Raw genomic sequence first — 24,422 nt, 5'->3', positions numbered from 1 at the left:
CAGGATGGCAATCTTCTCAATTACACTGCTACCTTATTTTAAAACTATTGGCAGTAGAAGAATGTATATTGCACTGTCCTGATTGTTAACATAAATTGCTCTGTTTCCCAAAGCTACATAATAATTTGAAGGTTGGAATGCTTCCTTGTTTTAAATGGCATAAACAGAAGGTTGATAAAACATCAATAAATAAGCCTACATTGTTTAAATAAGTTACAGGGTGGAACCCGAGCCCCACTGATGTAAATCGGAATTCTGACTTCGATTTTGAGGGAGCCAGGATTTCACTCACAGACTCCAATTCTCCACTGCCTTGCAATATGTGTAGCCATTTAAACCCTGAAAAGTGATCACAAAGTGAGTGTAAAATGCTACCAAATCAAAACAGGGGTTATTCCACTCACTTTGCACAAGTATCAATGACTACACAAAGTATAAAGCAGAGACTGGACCCTGAGAGCCAGATTCTGTAGTCTGCTCAATTCACTTTGTGCCACTTTTGCCAAAAGTGAACATTAGAGCAGGCACCTTAGGGGAGCAGTGGCCAGGCATCAGGGAGTCCCAGCTGTCTGACATGCTGTGCTCTGTGTCAACATCAGTTTACATGAGCTGAGGATCTGAGCTATGGCATTTAGAGACTCTGTTCCCATCCCACCAGTACTGAATAATAGCAAAGGGGGGGGGGGAGGAAATGCATCACCTGCAAGGGCAGATGATGGTCCCCTGATAAAAAAGGAACTGATACAATACTGTATAACTAAATAATTTTTGCATGATCCATTATTATTACTGGAGGCATCTTCTTAAAAGATAGGATTATCAAACTAGTGTCTAAATACCAAATACATGTAGATGAATGAGGGAACTATACCACTAACCTTTTTTCTGTATGATTTTATTAATATAATGTTGTCCAAGATTAGTATTTAAAGGAATTAAACATATACTTAACTAAATTAGGTACCATACTAACTGTATTAAAGTAGCTAGTTAGCTACGCTTAGTTTCATTTACATCACTTCAGGGCTTTCACAGCTAATTTAAAAATTCAATTAAGTCCGCTATTCAGTTGTCTGCAATTTTAAACAGGTAAAGTTTTGGGTAGGATTTTCAAAAGGGCTCAGCATAGGCCCAACTAACTGGGAGTTTTACCATTGCTTCACTGGGAGCAAAAAATTAGGTGACTATTGAGCATCTTTGAAAATGCCTCCCATTTAGCTGACACCCCCAGCCCCCAATACTGTAGCATAGGGGTCGGCAACCTGCGGCACGCAAGCCGATTTTTACTGGCATGTTGCTGCCAGCCGGGGTCCTGGCCGCTGCCCCAGCTCAGCCCGCTGCCGGCCTGGGTGAACGGAACCCCGGCCCGGCAGCGGGCTGAGCGGGGCCGGCGGCCAGGACCCTGGCTGGCAGGAGCCAGCGGACGGAACCCCAGACTGGCAGCAGACTGAATCGCTCGGCCCGCCGCCAGTCTGGGGTTCTGTCCGCCGGTGCAGTGTATTGAATGCCTCCCTGTAAGATTGTGCTACTTGTGGGGCACCAGGACCGGCAGCCATAACTAGCACATTCCTACGGGGAGACATTTAATGTCCTACACAGGGGTAGGGAAGGCTGTGCCTCCGCAAACAGCTGGCCACTTCCGGCTCCCTGACTGCCCCCCTCATAACTCCTGACCCATCCAACCACCCTCCCCCTGCTCCTTGTACCCTGACCACCCCCTCCCCGGGACCCCCTGCCCGCCCTCCTCAGAACCCTCCACCCATCCAACCCCCACCTCCCCCCGCTCCTTGTCTCCTGACAGCCCCCTCCTGGGACCCCCCTATCCACCCCCCCAGGCCCCACTCCCCCATCCAAGCCCCCCTGCTCCCTGTCCCAACTCCTATCCACACCCCTGACAGGCCCCCCAGAACTCCCACGCCTATCCAACCACCCCTGTTCCCCGTCCCCTTACCGTGCCACTCAGAGCATCAGGACTGGCCGCCGTAAGTAGCACATTCCTACGGGGAGCAATTTAATACACTCCACCTGGCCCCGCACAGCCCGCTGATGGTCTGGAGTTCTCAAAGTATGTTCTCGCACCCCTTTTCAAAAATTACACTACAATTAGCTTAAAAACTTGAAAACTTTGTTTGTATATTACAGTGATCGTTAAAAAATGTAGAATGTTAACAGACACATCGGTTTGATGAAACAAAGTAGTTGTACTTACGTCCCTGTGCTTAATTTGTGTTTTCAATGATTTACCTCCTAAAAAAATCTCGCATGTCTCACACCCCCAGAAAGGGCATCTCGCGCCCCCAAGCAGTACGTGCACCCCAGGTTAAGAACCACAGCACGAAATTGATAAGATCTGCATTTTAATTTAATTTTAAATGAAGCTTCTTAAACATTTTAAAAACCTTGTTTACTTTACATACGACAATAGGTTAGTTACATAATATAGACTTATAGAGAGAGACCTTCTAAAAACGTTAAAATGTATTACTGGCACGTGAAACCTTAAATTAGAGTGAATAAATGAAGACTCGGCCCACCACTTCTGAAAGGTTGCCGACCCCTGCTGTAGCATATGAGCACCTCACAATCTTTAAAGATTCTGAGGTGCTTCTAGTACATTAATCATAGCACTGGAAGGGACCTTGAGAGGTCATTTAGTCCAGTCTCATGGCAGGACTAACTATTATCTAGACCATCCCTGACAATTTATTACAGTGCTTAACCACCCTGAGAGTTAGGAAGTTTTTCCTAATGTCCAACCTAAATCACCCCTGCTGCTATTTAAGTCTATTGCTCCTTCTCCTACCCTCAGAGGTTAAAGAGAACAATATTTCTCCCTCCTCCTTGTAACAACTTTTTATGTACTTGAAAACTATTATCATGTGCCCTCTCTGTCTTCACTTCTCTAGACTAAACACCCAATTTTTTCAATCTTCCTTCATAGGTCATGTTTTCTAGACCTTTAATCATTTTTGTTGCTCTTCTCTGGACTTCCTTCAATTTTTCCACATCTTTCCTGAAATGTGGCTCCCAGAACTGTACACAATACTCCAGTTGAGGCTTAATCACTGCAGAATAGAGCCGAATTACTTCTTGTGTCTTGCTTACAACATTCCTCCTAATACATCCCAGAATGATGTTTGCTTTTTTTTGCAACAGTGTTACACTGTTGACTCATGATTAGTTGTGATCTATTATGACCCCAGACCTCTCTCTTCAGTACTCCTTCCTAGGTAGTCATTTACCATTATGTATGTGGTGAGCAACTGATTGTTCCTTCCTAAGTGGAATATTTTGCATTTGTCTTTATGGTCCTTCCCTTCCTTGATGGACCCCATCTCTGCTTAACAGTCCTTCCTCCCAGAACAGCATCTCGTGGTTAAGGAAGCTAAAGCCCTCCTGGTGACATCATCCTCGCAGCCAGGTATTCACCTCTAGGATGCATCTGTCTCTGACTGGGCCCCTACCATTGACTGAAAGGATCGAAGAGAACACCACCTGCGCTCCCAATTCCCTCACCCTTACTCCCAGAGCCCTGTAGTCATTTCTGATCTGCTGAGGGTCATACCGCAGAGTATCATTAGTGCCCATATGGATGAGTAGCACAGGGTAAAAGTCAGAGGGCCAGATGATCATCGACAACTCCACCATAAGATCTCAGATACGGGCCCCTGGCAGGCAGTATACCTCCCAGGATGCCATGTCAGGCTGACAGATGGGTGTCTCCATCTGCCTCCAAAAATGGTCACCAACCACCACTACCCTACATTTCCACCTGGGAGTGGTGGCTGCGATCCTCCCAGCCTTGGGACTATATGGCTTCTCCGCCGCCATCTTTTGGGGATGATTCCTCATCACTCATTGCCAGGGCAACATAACATATCCTCACAGTATCCCTCTGAGGTAGGGAAGTGCTGTGATCCCCATTTTCCTGGGCGGGGACACCAACGCACAGAGAGGCTAAGTAACTTGCCGATAGTCACATAGGAAGTTAGTGCCAGAGCAAATAAATGAAGGCATGTTTCCCACGTCTTTGCCTAGTGCTCTAACCACTGCGATGTCCTTCTTCCATCTCCAAACTCTCTGCATGTTATGGAGATGTTTGTGGAGACAGACAACATAGCTTCAACAGAAACACTTCTGAAGTACAGTTTCACTATGAAAAGTGGCTAGAATAATGGCATTTCCAGATTCAATTTGCTATGCATGTAATGGATGTTCGTTTGTTAAATGCCAGTCATGCAAAGTTATCTGACCCCGGAAGTCAAGCTCTGGGTTTTTTTCTGATCATGCAGTACCACAACTCAGATGAAGTTTATTATAGGCTCTAATGCACAACTGAAGTGTATGCCTTAAAAACTTTATGTAAACCGAAGCCCTGATTCAGCAAAGCACATAAGCAAGTAACTTCATGCATGTTAGTCGCTCTGTCAAGCATCAGAAAAAAAAAGGAAAAAAAAAAAAAAAAGCCCAGGCAGAACAGCAACAATATCAACCTGCTCAGTCTGAGCCTGGGACATGGTTTCCATTTGTCTTCCTGCATCCTCTGACAGCAGCCCTGCTGCCAATATGTCACGACTCTGCTCCAAAGGAATCCCCTTTCGTAGTTTATCTGATTAGTTTTTAGTAGTAAGAGTAATTAATAATTGGAAGAGACGACCAAGGGATGCGATAAATTCTCTGTTACTCGGAGTTACTCCTTCAAGCGTGCTTTGCTTTGCATTGGTCCACATTTGAATTTAATTTGCAACTCCATGACCTCCAACACACATATGCATACACCCCAAACAGGTTATGGATTTATATTCATAGACATAACTACCAACAAACAATTAGATCAAGCAATGTTTCTTGCACTAACAGATGGAGATTTCCAAAATTCATATTGTAATGGTTCTTGACACCATCGATCAGGTGGAATAAAAAGAAAACCACCATTAGCAGTCGTTGAACTGATGCCATCAAAGCTCTATAACATTTTTTATTCCCAGTGCCAACCTACCAGGTAACAGGAAAAAAAATTCTAAATGTCCTAGTCACGAAGTGGAAACGTTACGCTAATAAGTTAGAGTTCTTGGTGAATGATTCTTATCTTAAACCTAGACTGTGTAGGGAATGAAGAGCCAATGGTCATAACAAAAGCAGTGTATTTCAGGCACATGGAATGATTCTGAGTAATGGGGATAGTCCAAGCTCATTCTGCTTACAGATGGAAAATATATTGTACAAATTGCCTTGGATTTCTGGTAGAAAGTCCTCAAAATCAAAATGAAACAACATGGTTTCTCACCAACCCCAATCTCTTGTTTACTATATTTAAACCAAATTTCATCCTTAATCCATTTACAAACAACAAGAATACAGTAAAGGTACAAACAAAATATACTGAAACATCAAACTGTTGCTCAACTCAGTGAACTGAGGCATATTTTCTAAGGCAGGACACCACAGACACAAATGTTACCTTTTCATGGGGTTCCTTAGGGTTCAAACTGTTTTGTGTGTGTGCAAAGAGCCATCTGCATCTAATTAAAGATGATGGTATCAGCTGGAGAACATACCTATGTCATGGGGTGAAAGGCTGAAAACAATCCATAAACAATCCTAAAACTTAGCTCCAAAGCTCCGTGGAATGCAGTCAGTGAAGGGTTTAAACTCCGCAATGGGTGGATATCAACAAATTTTAACATGCCTCTTATTTTCTACACAAGAATCTAAAAGGATATTTTAGGGATCCAGCAATTGTCACTTTCAAACAATTCTTTAAAAATATAAACTTACTAAGCTCATTTGTAATTTGGGATGGATAGTGCAGGTTTATTTTAACAAAAAGTATTAGTGAAACATTGAATAATGAATTATAAATGTACCAGTGGACGTTCTTTAAGAAATAAGCTCTAAGATACTATGGTGATGGACACTGTAGAAAACCTTGACATAGACAGCTCAAGAATGCAAAGAAACTATCTTTCACATGGCAACAATACAAGTGAAGACAGTCAGATTCTTTTCTCACACCAGTACAAATTGGGCATAACTTCACTGAAGTCCACAGAATATCAAATAATATCTGAATCAAGTCTGTAGCCTTTCAATTCAAGTAAGTAAATAACTGCATACACAACATTGTAAGATCTGGCTTTATCATTAAAGTTACTAAATGTTTGGATGGGATGCTAAGAAAATAAACAGGAAAACGTAGATACACATTTCCTTAATGCATGCTGCAAAATTCTATTTCATTCATTTTGACCATTATTGAGCAAGGTTCTTGAGCACTTGCCTAGCTTTAAGCATCTAAGGGGTCCTGTGGAAGTCAATGGGAGTTTTGCCATTGACTTTAATTGAGTGCCAAGAATCACCTTTAGGTCTACTCACATGATTCTAGTTCAACATGCGCTTAAGTATCTTGCTCAATCAGGGCTTTTAATAATAATTTACTGCATGCGGCTCAAAGGAAAAAAAATGTCACAGTAAATAAAACATTGTAGCATCTCTAGGGCTATTCACTTTTCACACATTTCAATTTAATACATTCCAGTGGGTCCATAAAATGAAATGTACATTTGTTTCCCTAAAATAAGCATCCAGTAATAAAACCATAATGTGAAATATAAGTATTGCCAAGCAATGACAAAAATGTCAACATTTATATCAATACTAATGATTCATGATGTACATTTAGGATTTAAACAGTCCTCAAAAGGCTGAGATGTACACGCTTTTTGAGCAACAGAGATTGCAGCATCAAGATAGGCAGCATGACTAGTCTGTGTTGAAGCAGTTCCTGCCCTGTCCTGAGAAAACAACCAGTTCCTCTGCACAGGAATTGATGTGGGATAGCTTACTGGTGACGAATCCTATGTGAGGGGCTCAAAGTGAATCATCACTTGCAGTAGCTAGCTACATAAACAGGAAGCTCAGCGTCTACCTATATTTAAAATCCATGCTTACAAATGAAGCCTGCCTAACTCTGCCTGGATAACAGGTTCATGATTTGGTTCTTTCTTTAACACAGCCAAAAGATGCCAATATTCAAGAATTGGGTCCTGACTGCATTTCTTTGTACACGATGCTACTCACAGTTCTAAGAATAAGCAGCTTTCATGATGACCAACATCAGAAAAGAAAAAACTGTCCTAATATAAACTCGGGGGACAAATTTTGCAAGCTAAATTGAGCAATAAATTAAGTTGCAGATATATAACTTGGTGTAAGGGAGTCTATCTGGGTCTCAACTGTTGTAATTCGTATGCGAGGGGGCAGAAGTTGTTGTAAATAGGCATAAATTAAGTGTGTGTGTGTCAGGCACTGTAGTTTAACTCAGGCCATGTCTACACTACAGAGTTAAGTTGACTTAAGTTATGTTGAAGATCATAAGACGCTTTAGTAACATTGGTTGTGCACGTCCACGCAACAGTCCTTGTGTTGGTGGACAGAGTCCACAGTTGGTGCTCTAGCATCGAGAGAGAGAGAGTGTTGCATTATGGGTAGCTACCCCTCGGTGCAACTCAACACCCTGTGTCGCAGTAAATCATAGAGACGTGCTCGCTGTCCTGTGATGCAGTTCTTCCCATCCCATCACTCCACAGGCTTCCTACTTCGTTTTGTGTCATTTTTCAACTGTCCTTGTGAACTATGTGCCCACCATCTCTGCCTGACAGCATGGATCCTGAGCTGCTGACCAGTCTGGTGATAAGCGCTATGAACACAACGTGGCTGGTCCTGCAGTACTTCATGAGCTGTGAAACAAGAGTGTGAATGGAAACAAATAATTCAAGATTGTGTACCATGGAAACACATAATTCAAGATTACTGCTGGCATTCACGGAGCAGCTTGCCACAGTGGACTGTTGGCACTGGGCTAGGAAAACAAGCACTGAATGGTGGGACTGCATCGTGATGCAGGAATGGGATGACGAGCAGTAGCTGCAAAACTTTCAGATGCACAAATCCACCTTCATGGAGCTGTGTGCTGAGCTCGACCCAGCACTGCTGCACAAGGACACCAGAATAACAGCTGCCGTCACTGCTGAAAAGCAAATTGCAATTGGCGTGTGGAAACTGGCAACTCCACACTGCCGCCGGTCAGTCACAAATCAGTTTGGGGTGGAAAAGTTCACCGTGGGGGTTGCGATGATGCAAATGTGCAGGGCCATTAATTGCCTCCTGCTATGAAGAATGTGACTGTTGGTAATGCACAGGAAATAATTGATGGCTTTGCGGCAATGGGATTCCCTAACTATAGAGGGGTGAAAGATGGCACGCATATCCCAATTTTGGTCCCCAACCATCTTGCCGTGGAGTACATCAACCAAAAAGACTACTTCTCCATGATCTTACAGATGCTGGTGGATCACCAGGGCCATTTCACTGACATCAATGCAGGGTCGTCAGGGAAGGGCATGATGCATGCATCTTTCAGAACACTGTATGCTGGAACTTTCTTTCCAGACTTGAAGAGCCCAGTGCAGGCTGTGCACATGCCCACAGTGACCCTTGGAGACCCCGCTTACCCCTTGCTCCAGTGGCCCATGAAGCCTTACACTGGGAACCTAGACAGCAGCAAGGAGAACTTCACCATCAGGCTTAGCAAGTGCCAAACAACCGCTGAATGTGCCTTTGGCCAATTAAAAAGTCGCTGGTGGTGTCTTTTTGGCCGGTTAGACCTCAATGAGGAAAATATTCCAATGGTCATTGTGGCCTGCTGTACTCTACATAATATTTGGGGTAGACTGCTGAGGCTGATCAGCTGGCTGCTGATTTTGAAGAGCCAGATACAAGGGCAATTCGAGGGCTGCAGCAAGAGGCTATTCGAATCAGGGAGGCTTTGAAGGAGCATTTTGACAATGATTCTCAGTAATGTGTCTTTATGTGATGCATTAGGCCAGGCAATGATTACTTGCCGCCTTGAATTACCCCTGCTTCCTGAGAGTTAATTGTATAGCCAGCGTGTTTCAAAGTTAGCACTAATGGGTGTGTGTTTGTCACAAATACTCATTTTAATAACAGGACAAAACACAAATTTTTGGTAAACTAGGGGACACGACAATGAAGAACAGTCTCATGGTTAGGGTTTTCACAGCTGTAACTCCAGCTTTCTATGGGAAACCAGTCCCTAGGTGTGAAGTGCATGGGCGGTACTGTGAGGGCCTGGGAACACACGAGGACTGCGGTGGAGGAGTTTGGGGAGTGTACAGATTGGAGTTCTATAATAGCTGCAGGGGGAGTCACACACAGATGGGCTCAGATTGCAGGGTAGCGAGGGACTCCATTGTCTCTGTCTGGCCTTCCAAAAGCTTTATCATCTGCTCCTACCCCCGAGCCCTTTCCAAGCTATCCCGCCTCAGTCTTTCATTAATTTGAGGTCTCCCTCTTGTTTCACTATGTGCTGCATCTGTTGATTGCAGCACTTCATGAAATATATCCTGTTTACTCCCCTGGTTCGCTGCCTTATCTGACGGAAGCGCTCTGCGGGTGTGGAGGAGGGGGACCTCAAGAGCACATCTGCAGAAGCCAAAGAAACAATGAACAGAGACAGTATTGCGAGTGTGGTCACAGCCGTTAATCACTATAGTTACACACACCTATTTTTCACCATCGCTGGGCTAGCATACAGGTCGGCTCGAGTCCCCAGTACGGTGAGTTTGGCAGGGGTGGGAAAGAGGCGGGCAAGAGGGTAGAAGGAACAAAGGGTAGTTTGCGAAGGGGGTTACTACAAGCAGCTAGGGAGACTATTCTGAATATTACGAGGAGTACTTGTGGCACCTTACAGACTAACAAATTTCTTTGGGCATAAGCTTTCATGGGCTAAAACCCACTTCAACACTTCCTGGGTTAGTGTTTTTGTTGTGTGGTGTGTAGTTGCTGGTGAGTCTTTGCTTCAGGTTGGGGGGTTATCTATAAGCAAGAACTGGCCTGTCTCCCAAGGTCTGTGAGAGTGAGAGATCATTTTTCAGGATAGGTTGTAGATCCTTGATGATGCGTTGGAGAGGTTTTAGTTGGGGGCTGAAGGTGATGGCTAGTGGCGTTCTGTTATTTTCTTTGTTGGGACTGTCCTGTAGTAGGTGACTTCTGGGTACCCTTCTGGGCTCTGTCAATCTGTTTCTTCACTTCAGCAGGTGGGTATTGTAGTTTTAAGAATGCTTGATAGAGATCCTGTAGGTGTTTGTCAGAGAACACCTCAACCTCCCTGGACATTCAATAACAGACTTAAAAGTGGCAATTCTTCAACGAAAATACTTCAAAAACAGAGTCCAACGAGAAACTGCAGAACTAGAATTAATTTGCAAACCAGACACCATCAAATTAGGCCTGAATAAAGACTGGGAGTGGATGAGTCACTACTAGAACTAAAAAAAAAAACCACTAGGTTTCAGAGTAGCAGCCGTGTTAGTCTGTATCCGCAAAAAGAAAAGGAGGACTTGTGGCACCTTAGAGACTAACAAATTTACTTGAGCATAAGCTTTTGTGAGCTACAGCTCACTTCATCGGATACATGCAGTGGAAAATACAGTGGGGAGATTTTATATACACAGAGAACATGAAACAATGGGTGTTATCATACACACTGTAACAAGAGTGATCAGGTAAGGTGAGCTATTACCAGCAGGAGAGTGGGGGGTTGGGGGGGAACCTTCTGTAGTGATAATCAAGGTGGGCCATTTCCAGCACTTTACAAGAACGTGTGAGGAACAGTGGGGGGGGGGGTAAACATGGGGAAATAGTTTTACTTTGTGTAATGACCCATCCACTCCCAGTCTTTATTCAAGCCTAAAACTAAAAAAAAACAAAAAACTTCCCCATGCTAATTTGCCCCAACTGTTACTCACACCTTCTTGTTAACTGTTGATAATAGCCCACTTTAAGTGAACTGTCTCAACCCCTTACTTGGTAAGGCAACTCCCATCTTTTCATGTACTGCTATATATATCTTCCTACTGTATTTTCCACTCCATGCATCTGACAAAGTGGGTTTTAGCCCATGAAAGCTTATGCCCAAATAAATTCCTTAGTCTATAAGGTGCCACAAGGACTCCTTGTTGTTTTTGATGATACAGACTAACAGGGCTACCCCTCTGAAACCTATTTGGAACATTGGTACCCTTTTCCACACGCTAGGGTAATCAAACCCAATATCTCAGTCCTAAGGGTAACCCTATATGCAAGGGTACATATCCTGCATGCGTGTGGCTTCAGACTGGCTTCGTATGCTGCTCGCCTGTGTGCTGCGCTGCTCCCTGCAGAAATAATTGACGGGTGGCGCAGCAAAGTTTCCTACAGTGGAGGGAGAAACAAGGCTGCTCTACCAATGAACCTTCTTCAGCAGAGGATTGTAGAATACCTACAGGAAAGTTTCCTAGAGATCCCTATGGAGGATTCCAGGGACATCCCTGTGTACATTAACAAACTTTTCCCCCATGGACCCACTGCATAGATGCACAGGCTCTGTTGTTAATTTCTGTCCCTTATTCGTCTTCTACCATACAACAAAGTACACGAGAGCTCAATCTCCTTTCACCATTCAGTATCAAAACAAAATGAGCACTTACTGGAGCTCCCCATCCTGCGTGCCAGAGCCAGAGTGTTGGGACTGGCTAGACCCCTCTGGAGTGGAAAAGAGGTCCTGACTTGCCACGCACCGGAGGACCCTGCCGTTTGCTCCACATTGTCCTCCAGCTTCACTCTCATCCACCACTTCGTCATCAGGGGGTTCAGTCTGCTGGTCACTGCCTCCAGTCCCCCTGAAGTATCCACAAGGCTCTTGGGGGTGGAGGTGGGGTCACTGCCGAGGACGGCATCCAGCTTCTTATAGAAGCGGGATGTCTTCTGCGCTGCATCACAGTGATGGTTGGCCTCCCTTGCCTTCTGGTACAGCAGCTTCAGCTCCTTGATCTTAGCACGGCACTGCTGCGCATCCCTCTCATGCCCCATCTCCTGCATGGCACGAGCAATCAGCCTGTAGGCATCAAATTTCCTACAGCTGGAGCGAAGTGTGACTGCACAGCCTCCTCTCCCCATAGACTCAGCAGATCCAACAGCTGTGGTATGCTCTACGCGGGAGAGCATCTGCTGCAGAAAGCCAGCATGGTCAGCTGGGGAGATGCTATGAGAATTGTGCACACCAAGCAAACAGGAAGAGGAATTCCAAGGCCTTTAAACGGGGGAGGGACACATTCTTGTGTATCTTCAGGGCAGCGGAGTTCAAACTGCTGACCAGAGCAGTCAGGATGGGCATTGCGGGATACCTCCTGGAGACCGATTAGGGCGACATAACTAAGCGCAGCATCTACACTGATGTTGCGTCACTCTAACTACAAAAAGCTCTATGCCGCTCATCGAGGTGGTTTTATGATGTTGGCTTAGCAGGGGAGTTACATGGCTGGGAGGAACATTTCAGTGTGTACACCTCCACTGTTTTGTTGATGAAAGCTGACTTTTGTTGACAAAACAGTGTAGTATACACAAGGCCTTACAATTTTACACTCTTTAGTTGCTTCTTCTGCTACTTCCCTGTCTTCTGCCCACTAAATACACAAATCATCCACCTAAAACTCTTTTACACCTACCTACCACCTTATATTTAGCCTTTGAATCTGGCCATGTGTTTTTAATACTGCACCTGCTATCCAACATCTCAAATATACTCTTTGCTGAAGCACAGGAGGGGAGTCACTAAATTTTCAGGAGCTGTCTAGAAAAATGCCATAGACAGAAACCTGGAGCTGACTTATTTCAACACTGGACCCACAATTTGTCAATAGCTCCCAGTTACCCCAAAGAGATGGTATAAAGTACTTTTCAAAACAAGCAAGCATTAAAAACATTTGACATGCTTCCAAATAAGTTAAAAACCATCAGGTCGCCAATGTACTCTGACTTCATACACTTTTACATAAACTCCCTCCTTGTTGCTTATACGGAGACAATAATGAGAGTGAAGTCAGTCAGTTCGTATTGCAACTGAGTTACCATTTAGATTTCCCTGTAATATGACATTTCCATTGGATTACTTCCCTTAACATTTGCTATTGTGCAGGCCACAATCCCATTAGCGGTGGCACAGTGACCACCATGGTAATTGCTTACACACACAAAAATATTATTAGAAAAGTACTGCATGTATTCTTAGCTATCATTACTACATCTCAGCGAGTAGAAACAAGTGTGAGAGCCAACACTGCCTGATCTACCAGCTCTCCACAGACCACCAGCAAGTGCCTGGGAACCACCAGTGGCCCACAGACCACAGTTTGAGAATCACTGTCCTAAAATAATATGCAACCCTCTTATTATAGCACACAGTGTTCCTTGTCTTCTTCAGACTACTATTTTAGCCACTTTCCTAGCAGAATAGTTAATCATAGGATTATACAAATGAATGGCCCTTCTCTGGCATTCCTGCAGACCCTCATATTGTGTCATCTGGCAGACAAACAATGATCCAACATATTATATAATAGGCCAGATTCTGCCCCGATTTACTCCAGTGTAAATCCAGAGTAACTCTGTTGACTTCATTTAGGGTTAATCTGGATTTATATAATTGTAACTAACGGCAGAATCTGTCCCAATGTTAGTTACACAGAGAGGATTTGCAAATGAAACCATAAACTCCATTTTGTCAGGTAGTAAATCCTAAAACAGAGCCAAGAGGCAATTAACCAAAGAAACAACATAGCATAGAGTTTCCAAATGTCCCCACAGAGTGAGAGAGAACATACATAGCCATTTCACCATCAATGTTTTACACTGATAAGAACGTTACCATTTTGGATGATGTAACCTGAAGCTCTCCGTGCCTTCACATGCTGTTTGTCTGCTTCTCCCACTACCCTTTCCTGGGGCTTCTTCCATGCTGCCACTTAAGCATGCAACCTACTTTCCGAATGTGTTGCACGGCCACTACCCTCTCTGTATTAAGGGCCTGACCCAAAGCCCACTGAAATCAATGAAGAGATGAGATTTCTAGTAACCTTCAAGGGCTTCGGCTCAGCCCTTAACATGCTTGTGAATACTCTCTTCCACCATGATGTCTAAATGAAATTAACTGCCTGATCATGACTTCATAGATTGTAAGGCCAGAAGGAACCATCATGATCATTTTCTCTGTCTTCCTGCATAACAGAGGCCATAGAATTTCATCCAGTAATTCCTGCATCAAGAATTTCACCCATAACATCTGGATGAATTAGAGCCTATCGTTTATAAAGTCAATCAGTCTTGATTCATAGCTATCTAGTGATAGATAATACAGCACATCTCTAGGTAAACTGTTCTAATAGTTAATTACACTCTGTTAAAAATAAACATTATTTGTAGTCTGAATTTGCCTAGCTTCATCTTTCAATAGAATAGTTGACTGGAGATAGCCTATATATAAAACCATTATGTTATCAGACATTGTTTTACCAATAACCATTTTGCCCATTTTACCTCCTTGGTGTACCACCTGTCCATCTGTCTACTTTATGTCTTAGATTATAAACTCTTTAAGGCAGGGATCATAACTTACTTTATATTTCTATAGCGCCTAACACAGTATGGGTACTACCATAAATTAATAAACCAATAATAAAAAGCTAAAGATTTAAAATTCAAATAGAAGTTTTCTGACCTTATAATGCAACATAGAAAAGTATCTGTAGAAGACAATTTCATTTAGGGTTTTTTGAGGAAGAAACACTGGATTTTTATTCATATTCTGGCCTGGGACACTGTAATCCTTATTGTTGACTGAGTCATCAAAAACCTTTGTGGAACGTAATTGTAATGCATGGCTGCTTATGTGCATCTAGTTTATTTATACAAATGTATCTGGAGATAAAGACAGAGTTAAAATCCAAGCAGTTGAGTGTTTCAGAAGAATGAACAAGCACTTTGTTTGAATGGTTTAGAAGAGACTTTTTTTCCCCACCAACCCTGATACTGTCTGCACCTTTTGTTATTACTTATGTAGCACTATGGGCACTTTGCATGCAGGAGAAAGGATGTTCTGTGGCAGAGGCAGTGGGTTGGGACTCTTGAGATCTGGTTCAATTCCCAGCTCTTCCACAGATGTCCAGTGTGACCTTGGACAGGACTCAGTGCCCCAGTTCCTCACCTGTAAAATGGGGATGGTAATTATCACAAAAGACCACTAAACTACTTAATACGGCATGTATTCAATTTCTAAATAAATGAATTCATCTCTCATTTTCCAAACAATATGAGTTCATTTGAAGAAAAATAATGGAGGAGGAATTTGACTGCTAAGACTATTTTAAGCCAGACTGTCATCTCAAATAGCTTTTACACTATGGAGATGCTCCAGAGTTACAATGTTCTGCGATCAGAATCAGACTGTATTTCTTGGTAGTAGCATGGATATTTCAAGATATAAATACAGAGCCAGTTTCTGCCACAACTTACTCATACGCAGTGGTACCTCATTCCTCAAGCAATCCCCATTTGCATCTCTGGTGAATTTTTGGAATTTTTTTAAAAGGAAGTTATTTGAAAATAATTACATGTCGTTTACAAAGTTACACTAAAGTATCTCTACTATTCTCTTTCAGTAATTAACTGTTTCCTGGAGAAACATTTTCCTCCATTCTTTTCTTAATTACCCACTGCTCCTTTTCAGAATACACATTTTCCATATACCAAGCACTGCACATTTTTACTCTATTTGCTCCCTAAATGCCAGTCATACACCATCATTACCCGCATTTAGTCTTGCTAATAACTCAAAGGCCCACCTATTTAATCCCTATGAAAATAGAAACTGACATTCATTCTCAGGCAGTAGCCTCTGTTTTGACAGCTAGGGCACTGAGCTGCAATGTATTTTTAAAAGCCTCTTATAGGAAAAGCACTAACTTGTAGTTTAAATAAACTTTCTCAATGCCTAACATGTTACTCTGTGAGCTGTAGAAGATTACATTTCTCATCAACATGTGACCGGAAATCTCAAAGAAAAGTAATGCAAATCCCTTTTAATAGTGATATGCTAAAAGAAGCCCTACAAATTGGACAAATAAACTAATTATGGGTATACTTTCACTGTTTATTTTAAATTAAAGGCAGACATTGCTATATTGGAATTATGATCTGTTTGGGTTCACACTTTTCCCCCCTTTGTTTCTTACAAACTTGTATTTTAAATTGAAATTAACCAACAGATGTCCAAATACTCACAGCTCATAAAGGCAGTCACCAATAAAATCATAATACATTTCACGTAGCAGACAAAACTGCCAGGATAAATAAGTAGTCAGTGTTTATGACATTATAAAAGAAGCCGTTCATAGGTAGCATCTGTGTGACTGACTCAAGCACATTAACCATTAGGAAAACTATGAGTCAAAGTGTCAATATTAGGCACTGCAAAGGAAAAAGCAACACCTTTAAGATTCTGCAAACGTTTATACAGCATATATAGATTATGTTGATTTTTAAACAGAGTGTCCAAGAAAGTGCTCATAAGCTGCTCTCCTTTTTGCAATTTTAAACACGTCAGCATCAGGTGTTATATATAGTGAACAATCACAGCAGTGTTCAGCCTACAAGGATTTTTATAACAGTTGAGCCGGAAGATGAGCCACTCTTTTTGACTAAGGGGCAAGACTGATTTTTGGCTAAGTGAAGGTCAAAATTATGAATAATTTATGCACAGCTGGTTGCTAAAAGTAGAATTATAATACTGAACTGCTGATAAATCAGTTAAAACTCAACATATCTACCTCCGAACAGAGGGCAACATGCAAATTGGTGAGTGCTAAGCCTCTTTGCTTCAATCCATATCAGGAGGCAAGGATGACAGGAGAAAATTCCTTTACCAGATGCCATATGATTCCTTCTTTACATGAAGCCACAGCAGCAAATGGTGAGCTATTTAACATCCCATTCACAATCAAATTGCTAAGCAACATGCACTGCTAACAACAATTTTGTTACCATCGGTGTCTCTTATTCAAAAGTACAGAATACTAGTGCATCCCTCAGCTCTCCTTAGACTATTAGGAAAACAAACACAGAGAATGAAACTTACAGAAGGGAAGAGAAAGTTACTTACCTTATAGTAACCGGAGGTTCTTCGAGATATGTGCCCCCCCCCATCTGTATTCCATTGGGCATATGCAGGCGCTCTACATGCCAGGAGCCACAGAATTTTGAAAGCAGTGTCCAGTGGTCCGCATATGCATCCTCACTCACCTTGTGCCTCCAACCTAGGAGATACAGGAAGGGGCAGACTGACAGCCTCTTCAGTTCCTTCTCAGTCACGAACCAAAAGATGGTCCAAAGCAGAGGGGAAGGAGGATAGATAGCAGAACACAGACAAGGACCACACATCTCAAAGAACCTTCAGTTGCTATAAGGTCTCTTCTTCTTCAAGTACTGGTCCCTGTGGGTGACCAACAAGCAGTGCTCAAGTAGGAGGAGGGTGTGAGGACACAAGCGGCAGAGCTGAATGAAGGACCACCATTCCAACGGATACATCAGCGGAGGAATCTTACACCAAAGCATAAAGTCTTACAAACATGTAAGATATCAAGTAGATGAACTTCTTGAAGCAATATCATAGATGTTGCTTCCACTCTTGAGGAATTGGGCCTTGTCCCATGAAGGGGAGAAAGATTAGACAGCTGACGACAGAGCAAAATACAGCCTTAGATCCTTTAAGAGGATACAGCCTGACCATAATCTCTTACCGCTAAGGCAACAAATACTCTGGTAGACTTTGTTCTCTACATGTAAAAGGCCAAGGCTCATGGAGCAACAAGGGGATGGAGCCTCCTTTCTTCTGAGGATGCATGAGGTTTTGGAAAGAACATATTTTTTGTACTGCCCTAAGGCTCAGATTTGAAAGACTCTGGAATCATAGGTTTAATTACTAGCATAATCAGTTTATCCCTTCAACCTTCCCAACTATTAAAATTGGGTTTCCTGAAATTCTTTGTGTGGGTCTTTCAAATGAGACCTTAAAACCACAGGATGTTGGTGCTTATTGGGGACGTGAAAGAGTCCATGGAAGAAAAAGATTTGAGCCTCAGTATTCTTGGGCAAACTCTCCTTTTCCTCCACTGTTGTGTAGTGTGCCAGTTATCCACCTGGTTTCCATCCTCCTGCAGCATTCACATAGCCTCAAATTCTGTTTCTAGCACTTCACCCTCCAGAAACTCAGGGCCCAATAAGTACGAGCAACAGAGAGCAGGATCCTTTCCCCCGTGCCTACAGATTTGTGTTCCTCAGGGGTTTTATCATCCAGAATGCTGCAGGATGTATGTTGGGGGCTGACATAGGAGGCATAGAAAATGGGTCCATCACCTGTACCCACCAGCCAAACTTCTTTGTGAGGGGCAGAGAAGATTTAGACACTATATAGGCAACTGCAGCCACTTTGACCCACAGTCTACGGAGAGCCTTCCATTCCACTGGGCCAAACAAGGCACCTTGCTACTTGAGCCTTACATGGGAAGTCAGGATTTGCCCCATAATTTGTAATGGGCTTTTAGACCCCTTTGGAAAAGAGAAAACTTAATATAAAATATTGTTTTCTGCAAACTGAATGAAGACAATGAAGAAATAGCAGGGATGTTTAAGTCAAACTCAGTATCAACTGGAAAAGTCACCCATATCCTAGTGTTGAGAGAGGAATGCGTTTGCAGATGTGTGTTGCAGTGAAGACACTTTTTTCTTTTCGCATCCTGACAAATGAATAGGAAACTTCATTCTTCTGAGGTTTCCCACCTCCCTCAGTTTTCAACTGTATTGTGTAACATGAGTGTACTGTGTAACATGAGTGTTTTATATTTTTGCACTATACACTTGCAGGTGTGATCTGACTGCATTTTCCTTGTGCTGACTCTTTAAGGCACTTTTGTGGGTTATTCACACTGCAGCACCTCATAGATACACTTCACAAATAATTTTTTTAGAGATTCATTCTGGTTTCCTCTTTTCTTATTCCATCTTTTGAGGCTTTAGTTTGCAGTTTTCAGATAAAGCATTTGCAATTAATTCATGCTTTTGTTCATTGCATTTGTTGCAATGAACATATGCAGGAAAGGGGATCAGCTTCTAATAACTCAAAATTTACTTTTTTGTTATTTCCTCTTCTCCTTTCTCCCAACACTGACCAACATCTGTTCCCTCAATTGCACTCAATTTATTATTATGATAATGAGATATAACTCGAGGACTTCTATCTGTTTAGCATTTTCCCATGGGTTAATAAGAAATTACGTGAATTCTTAACGTGTTATCACAGAGTGTAGCTTGCTGCCCTACTCAAGAAATCAGTTTAGTAATACTACTAAATTTTTAAAAATTATTAAAATTTTTGGATTTCCTAGAAGACTAGTTTGAAAAGCTGCCTGAGGAATATTTTTAAATAAATTCTAAATTCACACTGACAGGACTTCAACTTCCTGCTCCTAATAAAATAAACAAAAAGTTACACCAAAGCCTTGCATCATTTCATTAATTTTTTTCTGTAGCTGTCCCTCAACAGTTTTCTATGTTTTTATTAACTCCATGGTGCTGCAGACTTACCAGCAAGTGCAGATCCTAACATATATTATGGTATGGCTAGTAGTTGGAAGCATGGGGACTTCTCATCTCCCATGGCCAAAGTGTTAATGTTTGCCTCAGAGTTTGACATTTGACCAGAATGATTTGTAGCAAGTTGACAAAAACACCATTAGATTTCAGATTTCACTTTGAACCTTATACGAAGGCTCAAAAGCTCAGGTGCTAACGCTATGGTAAGGAAAGTGACCTTAAACATTTCTGCTCTTAAGCCCCCCTTATCCTGAAAACTGCTTCGTGTAGGTGTAAATGCAAAGAGTAAATGCTTAGGTTTGTCTATGAGTTAAGGAAGTAATTTAAGACCAGAGAAGTACCATTTAATTGTCAGGGTGTAGGCCTGGAAGCCAGGAAACCTTGTCCTGGGTTTTGGATATGGCCACACTACTTCCATGGCTTTGGACTGTGTCACTGTGCTCCTTCTCCCTGGCCCCTCCCTGCATCTATAAGACAAAGGTCTTGTCTACACACAGAAGTTACACTGATCGATTTAAGAACAGTTTTAAGATAAATCTAGTTACACTGGTGCAAATCAACATATAGACATTTTAATTTTGGTTTAAGACCAAAATATTTCCAATTACCTTAAATCTATCCCTAACTGATTTATGCTAAACCAAAATAAATCTGCTAAAAATCAGTTAAAATCAGTTCCAGTGAACCCACAGCAACTCTCTCATGTAGAGGAGCCTACAGATGATAATAAGAACACTCACAGTACTTTCTGCCTCACAAGGTTGTTCTGAGGGAATGTCTGAGGGCATTCCAAAGATGAATAGTACCATGGAAGTGTTAAGTGATATTATTAATAAACCTAGGTTTTGCAGGACAAATCATTGCTAAGGTAAAATCTGTGTATGTTACAAATTACAGTACAGTACCTTCTGTCATTCCCATGCCACTAGGGGGCTTGCAGTGCCCAGCATGGCTCACAACCCAAACTGGATATTGCCCGTTTAGTCCATGGTATAATGCCCGTATGAAGGTCCTGTAATAGCCTGCCAGTCCTGGGTTACCTGACAAGAGAAACACACAAGTGTGTTCATGTTGATCTTACAACTGACAAACTACAACACAGTTCTGTATGAAACAAACATTTGGTGTGTCTTCTTATGTCTCGTACCTCTGATATTTTTACAGATATGTACACCTTATTTCACTACAGTATCAAACTGCTTCAATTCTACTGACCCTGGGTACTGTGTATCTTGACAAGCTGAGAGTAACCACAGTGAAAAGTGCACTGCTACCCAAATGGAAAGCAATAACTCTTTTTCCATTGAAGGTCAAGCTGCTTTCCCTGTCCATCCTCTTGATTTCTGTTAACTGTGTCTGAAAACTCATACAAATTATACCTACCTTATGTATTAACAAATATCAATGACTATATAAAGTTAGCTCTGGGGAAACCCACTGATGAGTGCAGAATGAAAATATCACAAGGATTTCTCCATATCACACTGATGTAGATACTAGAGGTTCTGCTACTCCATTCTCTGAAACTTCATAATATTCCTTTATCTCTTCAAAAGCTGATTTGTGTCACATTGGGAATGTGAAGGTATTGCTTGGTCCAGCAAAAGAATGAGACATTTTTCTACCGTGTCCACACTGGCAGCTCATTAGATTGCATGAAATCTGTTGTGCATGCAATCTCAACTCTGGTATTTCCTGCCTTTTCAGTGATTAATTTTGCAACCTTCGTGTTAAATTAACATAATCATTTCACACGAAGGGTTATGCTATTTGGATGAATGTAGCTGCATGATGATGGCAATGCAGCATCACAATGCCTACAACTTAGAAGCAGCTTTCAAGAATATTTCAAGATGAAGCACCGTAATATATTTTTTTTAATTATCACCAATATGTATTTTAAAAATACAGGCTAGTATTTTCAAATACTCCAAGAGACTAACTCCCATTGACACTGAATGTGATTTAGATGCCTAACTCCCTGAGGTGCCTTTGAAAATTCCATTCATAATATGTATTGTTTTTAGGGACATATCATGAAACCCACACTCAACATTCACTAATTCCATTTCTCAGGCTAAACTCCCAGACTTTGGAAACTGACTGAGGAATTCAGAATATGGCCCATTAAAAAGGCGCAGAGTACACCATTACATTAAGTGTATATCAGCAAATCTTCCTTCAGTAGCACTTGAAGTGTGGATGCTATCCGTAGAACACCACTTGGAGCTCCTCTGCACACAAAAATTGTACAGCAGTAACTATACCATACAGCACTATTTTCGTAGATGCAGTCATGCTAGTATAAAGGCGCCAGAAGGGAAATAATCCTGGTATATGGCTCCTTTAGATCAGCATAACGGTGTCCACACTAAGGGTTGTGCCAATTATTCTGATAAAAATACCCAGACCCCTAAGCAAAATAGTTATACAGGTACAAAAATTGTGTGTAGATCACATCTAAGTTTATTCCACCTCCTTCTCTTTCTGTGCCGCATATTTTCATTTATTTTAAATCTCTCACTTTAGCCCTTTTATTCTTCAGGTATTATACAGTAAATACAGTGCCCTGCAAAGAGGTGTTCTCTAGAAAATATGTCGAATGTGCACTTTCTTCTTCACTTATCTATAAGCTAATTGCTTGTGCTAGGCCTGACTGTTTGAGGTTTAATAGAAGTACTATTCTAAAAATAAGTGTATTGTTACTAAACTGTACAGATCTAACCAGACTTCCCTCAACACTATTTTCTGTATTTCAAGCCCATTATATACATTAGCAAAATTACAATGCAAACAGATAAAAATATTGTGTATATAATCAAAGGAGCACTACAAGGTTTATATTAGCACCTGGGAAAAAATTAATTAGGAAAAGTTAAAAATGCGTCCATTTCTCAATGTCTAGATTCTATACAACTGAGCTATATTGTACGTGTCAAATAAAACAAAAAAAATTGGATTTTTGATGAAACAATTATTTATGAGAAAATAAAAACAGATGCAAAAATATATACCACAAAAATGCTTTAATTATACAGCACTCCTTAAAATGCTGCATGTAGAGAGGTAGAAAGATATTGAAAAGGACTCTAGGCACCACTTGACAAACATCTTGAACTCACGTTACAAAAAAGGAAGTCTGTCTTTCAGCAAGATGGAAGATGAAAGTAGCTACCCAAAGATATAGTGTATCTGGTCACTGAGAAATGTTCCTGCATTATACTTCAACTCTGAAATACAATGCATTAAGGTGTTTTATGGTCAAGGAATCCAGTTAACCTCAAAGCAGATATTTTCCTCTCTGAATGCTTCCAATATCCATTTTCAACCAGTTTCTATTTTCTTTATTAACTCAAAAGCAACCAAAGAGGAAAAAAAAAATCTGACAATGTCCAGAGCTTTTACACATTCTCTCCCATCATCAACTAGGGCAGCTAGTATGAAAGTATTCTCATGCTTCAGTCACCCGCTGAAGAATAGTGAAAGTTTGAAGTGTTTATAGGGTACTTGTCAGGCTTTGTGTTAAATCCTCTATATAGCTCACGGCACCTGTGACTAATGCCTTTCTGAGACAAAGGAGATTTCTATCCTCTGATAAATGGAGTTGCTACCTGAAGTTTATTTTAGACAGAGAAGAGAGATAAGATCCATAAAAAGCAGGCAACTGCGCCCCATGCCGAACCCTCATTATAAGAAAAGGAGTACTTGTGGCACCTTAGAGACTAACCAATTTATTTGAGCATGAGCTTTCGTGAGCTACAGCTCAGGATAAAAGAAATACTGTGCAGTCAATTATTAAAACAGCTACTGATACTTAAAAATGTCTTGGAAGGGTAGAAATGAGAACCGTTGCCACAAAGTGACCTTCTTAATAAGAGAAATCAATAGCATGTCAAGGTTTTAACCAACAAAAAGCAGTGGAGAGAAATTCCATAGCGAACAGAAGAATAGTTATAAACAAATTGTTTATTGAGCTTTCAGTTCCACTGGAGTTACTCCAGATTTGCAGCTGTGTAACTGACAGCAGAGTATAGCACCTCGCCCACCATCGAAAAGCCACGAGGCCGAAGCCTTAGAAGTGCAAAATGGAAGCTTCTCAGGGTATGTCTACAATGCAGCTGGGACACACACAGGGTATGCCTATAATCTGAGCATGGGTAGATAGAGACACAATAGCTCTTCTCAAGCTAGCATGCTTGAATACAGCAGTATAACTGGGGTAGGGTATGCAGTAACTTGAGCTAGCTGCTCAAGTGCACAACCAGGGGGTCCGGGTGGGCTTGTACTCAGATGGCGCCACCTATGATACCCCAGCTACACAGTTATATTTAGCGTGCTAGCTCAAGCAGAGCTAACATGTGTCTGTCTACCCACACCGGGAAGCACACTCCCAGCTGCGCTGTAGACAAATTTAAGCATCCACTTGAGGGTAACATTTGCAATCCCCAAGCCCAGTGGAGTTTACTACCTATTGCATTTCTACATGCCAGCATAATGTTCAGCAGCTTTACATGGTCAGTCTGAAAGACACAAAAGGTGTCTGTCAATAAAGGAGACAAGGGGGTGGGTTGTTGTTTTTAGTGCAAAGGGAATCTAAGCAAAGCATTTCCATGCATTACAATTACAAGGTAACAAATGTTTCCTAGGCAGGAGTATCATATCAATGAAAGACAATGGGTTTTAGTCTGTGCATTAAGAAAAGGAGTACTTGTGGCACCTTAGAGACTAACCAATTTATTTGAGCTGTAGCTCACGAAAGCTCATGCTCAAATAAATTGGTTAGTCTCTAAGGTGCCACAAGTACTCCTTTTCTTTTTGCGAATACAGACTAACACGGCTGTTACTCTGAAGTCTGTGCATTGGTTTGGGACCAAAATACG

The 24,422-nt window shown here is 41.7% G+C and overlaps 1 protein-coding gene across 12 annotated transcripts in view; it reads right to left on the bottom strand.

Annotated features, from left to right (window-relative positions):
* The window catches only part of LDAH (lipid droplet associated hydrolase), a 182,148-nt gene that overhangs the window by 115,441 nt on the left and 42,285 nt on the right, over positions 1-24,422 (bottom strand). For 8 of the 12 annotated variants that reach the window (XM_073335905.1, XM_073335906.1, XM_073335907.1 and 5 more), the window contains one exon: positions 20,448-20,582. The exons of the other annotated variants lie outside the window; for them this stretch is intronic. In XM_073335905.1, coding sequence (XP_073192006.1) covers positions 20,448-20,582 — 135 coding nt within the window. The remainder of the gene's footprint in view (positions 1-20,447; positions 20,583-24,422) is intronic. 12 annotated transcript variants of the gene reach the window in all.

Source organism: Lepidochelys kempii, chromosome 3 (genome assembly GCF_965140265.1).
Source record: "Lepidochelys kempii isolate rLepKem1 chromosome 3, rLepKem1.hap2, whole genome shotgun sequence".
In the NCBI taxonomy this organism is placed as follows: domain Eukaryota; kingdom Metazoa; phylum Chordata; order Testudines; family Cheloniidae; genus Lepidochelys; species Lepidochelys kempii.
The sequence above is the reverse complement of the archived record's forward strand: the minus strand, read 5'-3'. Positions and strand labels throughout refer to the sequence as shown.